This window comes from Buceros rhinoceros, unplaced genomic scaffold, assembly GCF_000710305.1.
Source record: "Buceros rhinoceros silvestris isolate BGI_N320 unplaced genomic scaffold, ASM71030v1 scaffold17995, whole genome shotgun sequence".
NCBI classification, from domain to species: domain Eukaryota; kingdom Metazoa; phylum Chordata; class Aves; order Bucerotiformes; family Bucerotidae; genus Buceros; species Buceros rhinoceros.
In genome coordinates this window covers 17,235-23,444 of record NW_010414869.1, presented here as the reverse complement: position 1 = coordinate 23,444, position 6,210 = coordinate 17,235, and the positions used below count along the sequence as shown (strand labels likewise).

General features: G+C 43.1%; 1 protein-coding gene across 1 annotated transcript in view; it reads right to left on the bottom strand.

Annotated features, from left to right (window-relative positions):
- ZEB2 (zinc finger E-box binding homeobox 2) overlaps nucleotides 1–6,210 on the bottom strand; it is a 32,202-nt gene that overhangs the window by 21,945 nt on the left and 4,047 nt on the right. Inside the window, exon 2 of the mRNA XM_010137242.1 lies at nucleotides 4,203–4,274. Coding sequence (XP_010135544.1) covers nucleotides 4,203–4,274 — 72 coding nt within the window. The remainder of the gene's footprint in view (nucleotides 1–4,202; nucleotides 4,275–6,210) is intronic.

The window sequence follows — 6,210 nt, the reverse complement described above, 5'->3', positions numbered from 1 at the left end:
ATTTCTCCAGAGAGGAGATATGGGATCAGGAAGAAGAAAAGGGTGGGATGATTCCAAAGAATGGCTCCATGTCTCCTTGCCCTCCTCCAGGCAAGCTGATGGGTTTTGAAGCTTGCAGCTGCATTTATAGGAGGGGGGTTCCGAGCAAGACCTGAGTTAATATTAGGAGCTTCCAGCCTACACTCAAACCCAAATGATCTTCTTCCTTCCTGGCCCTCAGGTCTATCTGGAGGCTGATCCAACAGGCTGTGGAGGACTGCTGAGATATTACTGGCCTCGGCTTCCTAATTCTTTGGATTATTTAGCTTCTATGTCTGTGCATGCAATCCGGGAGCTAAAGCAAATGTTTATGTCGATATTATAAACCCCTAAAAACATGGGGATTTAGTGGAAAAGCTGGCAGATCCTTAACTGAAACAATACAGCCAGTGCTGCGACACTGCAGATTAACAGAAATAGCAAAAGGTGACCGTGTGGTATCTGGTTTCCCACTAGCGACGTGGCTGGAAGCTCACCCAGTGCTTCTGAAAAGACCCACCTAATAATCATTAGGTTTCTCTCTCCATTTCTGGAGCGACAGTTTGCTTCCCCTCGCTACAAGCCCCTGCGTTTTTCCCTGCAGAAAGTCCTGCTCCCGGATCCCTCATGGACTGATGCTGCACGTGCATTGCAAGGCAAGAATTGCAGCGAGATCTACGGCGGGTGACCTCACCAAATAAGTCTTTTTTTCATTAATTATTGGAGCCTGGAGAGCAGAAGTATTTTCAGCTCCAAAAGCTGATGTGGCCGTGTCACATAAAAATAAAACGTTTTAGGAAAAACTATCTTTGGAGGCATTTAGGACCTTGCAAGATAAAGTGAGAGAGAGGTTCAAGGAGCTTGGGAGACCAGTTATTTTGTGTGGGAACTCGTCCTGCGAGATGGTGATAGCTGCCCTTAATCGCAAACAAAGCTAATAAAACCACAGCCTTCATTAGCCAGGAAGTGAGAGGCCCCCATTGGTACACGCAGATTACAGCCTGAAAACGGCCTGTCCTCCAACCTGCCAAGTTTTACTTCTGTTTTCCTCCCCCAGAAGGTTATTTTTTCTTTTTTCATTCCTTAAATTATATTAAGAGATCTTTACTCAAAGCTTGTCAGATGTTAGTAATCGAAACCAGGAAAAATTTTCTGTTTGTTTACAGGGAGTGTGTTGATCTATTTCCTGCAAACATCCCGGTTGTAATAACTGCAACAGGTACAATAAAATAAACCATCAGAATTTATTCATTCACCTTTTAAAAAAACCTTCTGCAAACCATCACTTTGCCAAGTGACCCTGTCAGAAATCACAGAAATATTTACAAAATAATTTAGCGGGACCAAAGACCAGGATTTTCACTCTAATGGTCACTTTTGCTTTTCCACTCTAAAGCCTCCATGGCACACGAGTAAAATGCAGCTGGTTAATGTACGGATAACAAGATTTCTTGTACCGCTTGGAATTGGCTGTTCTGGCAGTAGCAGAATAATTTAATAATGGAGACTTTTTCCTTTAGTTTTCTTTCTCTGCTAGTGACGTTCTGCAATTAATTTGGTGCTAAAAATACCCCACAGTTGTTGCATGCACCTATAGGAACTTTGCTGGTTGGAGGTATGTGAAGGAGTCTATATCTCCTGTCCCTGCTACCCAGCCCGGGTCACCGAGAGCTGCAAACAAGAGCTGGTGTCAAGAGGGAGACACACGTTGTGTTAAAGGAGAGAAACTTTCTTGGGCCATCTGGAAGAGCCCATATTAATCCATAGCAAGACCCAACTGACTTTTGTGGACACCAGAAGGTCACTACAATTTGGCTTTCACTGAAGATGGAGTCGCTGATCCAACTTCTTTCATCGGGTCGAGTCTCAGCCTCACCTCACTATTAAATCCTCCGACTACCTACAGGGAAAAACCGAAGCCAGACACACAAGACAGGCCCAAAGCCTATAGTGAGGCTGTAGAAGAAAACTTTGAACATTTCCCAGACGAGCTAGAAAGGATCTCCGATAGCTTAGGACCTCCTCCCTTTACTCCTCAAACAGCGGTTGGGGCACCTCAACAGGCAGGCTGGGGGAGTTTTCACCCTGCATGGAGGATGGTGCAGCTTCTGTCACCTGGCATCTTCCACTCAAGGTGAAAAGTCTGGCAAAGGCATTTAGTTTATCGCATGATTTAATATGACTAAATAACGTGACATCGCTCTGAAGAGACTATGGAGACTGCGGCCATCACAGAAACACGTTCTACCCAACCTACCCAGGCACCAGTGAGGGAGGTGGCTCTGAACGAGCCAGTGATGGAAGATTTGAGTTAAAGACTAGCAGAGCACTGGATGACCTGTAAAGATTATTTGAGCAAGCCGCCCGTGGCAGCAAACAGGGCTGGGACTTTGCACAGGACATTTGGGGAAGGAATTGCCAGATGCAACATCCAGACCAGCTTTTGCATTTTAGATGCAGACCACCTAAATGCAAAGCAGTCTTCGAACCATGAGTTTGCAGTGCACTGAAATGGATGGGAAAACCCTTTTGTTCTCCCGCAGAAAACTGGTTTCAGAAGAGACAGGACACCCCATGGAGCCCGCACAGAGTTAGCGGCAGGGCTGTGCGGGGGCTCGACGGCACCCTGCCCGCAGAGAGATGCCATGAGGCTGAAGTCGAGCAGGCAGAAGAGACCATCAGATACTGAAAGGGTAGGGACTGAGAAGACATGAAGTCTTCCCCCTCGAGCAGACCACGTTGCAAGTATGAAAGAGTCAAGGCCTGTTATGGTAAGGAAAATATGTGCAAAGGAAGTCACACGGACTGATAGGGGACCTCAGAGTCTCTGGTAATGGTAATTCAGATAACCATCAAGTCTTATTTCCGAATCAGATGTCTTTTAAAGTCCTGTTTCTCCAAGTGCTGAGCACAGTTTGTCACTTTATTAACTTCTCTTGGAAACAAACAAAAAAAAAGCTTTGAAATTGCATATGTATCCAGTTCTGTATGGCAACATCGTTAAGTATATATGTAATGAAAAACTGTGCCTCGGTGCCACCTTCCTTTCATGCATAGGAAACCTAATGGATGAAAAAAGCAGTGACTTGGTTTTATTTTCCTATTATTTTCCCCCTTAAGAATTATAAAGTCAATTTCTTGTGTTACTTAATAAGAGCATTGGGGTTTTATGTGGGTGTTACCAACATTAGGAAAGTGTGAGTAATAAAATCCTTGCAAGACTTAGGTACCACCTTTTACAGTAATATTTGTAGCGGGCATTACCTACGAGCTAAATCTCATAATGGAGTGCATAAAAATGTAGTTACACTAGAAAACACTTTTAACCGTGTAAATCAGGGCTCTCTGCAACACCTCAGAGAGTGACAAAATGCAGAAGCAGCACTGGGTGATGTACAGCGTGCGGAGGATGGAGTGGGGCCTTGTGGCCTTTGGAAAGAACATGGTGAACCCCTGAATTCATTCGGATTAGAAAATAGTAACAGAAACCTTTTGCTGTTTTGCTCTGCTACAGAAAAAGGAAAAAAAAAAAGAGAGAGAGAGATGACTCGGAGATGATGCTTGTTAAATATCTCTGTCCCCTCTCTTGTTCCACAAAATGTATTGATTTCTAAGAAGAGGGGAAAGAGAGAGGTGTGGAAAAAAAAAAAAAAAAGATTAACCAGAAACATAATAATCTCATAAAAATGCATTTGAATTGTGCGTATCTATGTAAGGGGGTTATGTGTGTCTTGCTGAAAAGATGGGTTCGGTCCCTGAAGTGGCCTACTCAGTGCACCGTGTGAACCTGGGGTGGCCAAGAGGGAGCACCCCATCCTCTCTGCCCAGTCGCTCTCCGCGAAAGACGACTGGATCTTGGTCCAGCTGCTTCAAACTACACAAGATTTGCCCTCACCGGGAAAACATCTCCTCACGCTGCGGAAAACTGGTTAGCTCACAAGGATGGAGTTGAAAGGAGGGACTGAAATGGTAGCGAGGACTCTCACCAAATGAGTGTGTTGCTGCACCATTGTGATCAAATGGGGGGGTGGGGGTGGGGAGGGGAATTAAAAACCAGGAGAATTCTGGAAACGTTTCCCAACTGTTCAATGGAAAACAAGAGAGAAATTGTTTTGTCGCTTCGAGCACAGCTAATTCTACAGGAGAGCGAAGAAAAGCGATGCCGGTGTGGCACAACACCTTACCTGTACCATTGTTTCCAGTGGTCTGAATCACGGCTTCAGGCCCCATAGTGTCATAATCTTCCTTCATTTCTTCTGTGAAATAAGCACACGCACTTTTAGCATGGGCACGTTATTGAATTGCTTACAAAGCTAGAGAGCACGCTGCGGCGACGGGGAAGATCCTGCTCAGGGAGGGAGAGAAAAGGGCCGTTGTGGACCTCTATACAATGGCTTTGTTCTGGCCACTGAATGAGTTCAGCGGTGCTGGATGGACGAGAACTTATTTACTTTAAACATGACAGCCCGTGGTGGAAAACAGAGCTGTTTGGTCGGAGTAAATGAAGGGCTTTTCCCAACAGCAAATCTAATAAGCAGCCAGGGGATAGAAAAAGGAATTTTCTTTTTCTTTTTTTTGTTCATATTTAACAGAAATAATCAGTTAATAATCACTGTGAGATCTATACCTGGAAGAAACTGCAAATAAAAAAGGAAAATCTAAGAAGTTCTTATCTCTACTTCCATCTATCATCACACAGATCTGAGCTGTCATCGTCATTTTAACCTCATTTGAAGCACAGCGTGTATCAGCATCAAGTGGTGCAGCAATGTGACAAATTTTCAACTGTGGGCAGCTCTTCTCTGCCCCGGCGATTTGTCTGCGTCTTCTGTGCGCTGACAAAGTCTGCCTTTATGGCCATAAATCGGGTGAATTCACATGCAAATGAGCATGGTATGCGTAGAATTATTTACTATGTATTTCTCAGGGATCGATTTACTTTCCGTGACGCAGGGGCTTCGGAGCGAGTTAAAATCACGCTTTGAAGAGGCTGGTTGCAGCTCCTCGCTGGGGAGGACGCTTCTTTTCCGAGATGTTTCAGCCTGCCTCGGAGTGCCTGGCAAACTTGGTTTCTTGCCGCTAATTTGTTAGTTCGTGTGCAACAGGTATTCGCACATGCAGCCTGGTTAAGGCTTAACCTTCCACAGGGTGTTCACGGGGAAAAATTAACATACCCAGCGTTTCTTCCTCACCTGTTCAACTTCTCCTAAACGCCAGCCTTTCTTCACGTGAGGACATGCACAAACATACAATCTCTCTTTTTAAGTGAGAGAATTTAGTATTTGAGATTTAAGTGAAAAATCTGCTTTAATCTTTCACTTAGCTGCCCTTGTAAGGACTCGAGGGTCTAAAGGCGCCCAGAAATGGTTCAACAACGGCCAAAAAAAAAAAAAAAAAAGAAAAGAAGAAGAGGAGAGAATTTCCCAGAAACAAACACAGGTCGATGATGACTCAGGAAGATGGATACTGCTCAGCCAATCAAATGATAGACTGGCAAGAAGATCAAAGCCTGCTATTAAAATCTTATTGATACACCAAGCATTAAAATCCTTATTCCTCCTTTTTTTTTTTTTTTTTTTTTTTTTTTTTTTTTTTTTTTTTTTTTTTTTTTTTTTTTTTTTTTTTTTTTTTTTTTTTGTGAGAAAGATTTTGATGAGGACAGAAACTGGCCCAGTATTAATCCATTTCCATGACAATGATGTGACTGAAGATAGGGGAATAATATAAACAGAGCACATTCCCGGCTCATTCCTAAATTTGTAATCTTGTAGTATTCTTCAGATGTCACATTCTACAAGTAATTAGTCGGTAGAATAACAGGTTCTAATTGTATCATTCTAATCAAAACTAAAGCACAGAATGACTTAATTCAGAGCTTTACAACCAGCCTACAATACTGTGGTATAAATATACATGTTTATGGCTTTGAAGCTTAAAAAAAAAACCACCCTTAATGAAAGCTCTTAAGTTAAAATATGCAGGTACAAACAGATGCTAAATTTGTACAAAAGCACAGAATATGCAGACCAGATGAAAAATATTTGTTTAAACTGTACAGCAGACAAGCCAGCCTTGATTCTTTTCCCAGATCTGGCGTTCTGCCTCTCTAAGGCTCGTTTTCACAGGGGTATCTTGCATCCAAAACATTTAGGAGTTCAATATGTATTAATAAAATGGTGTCAATTAGGATAA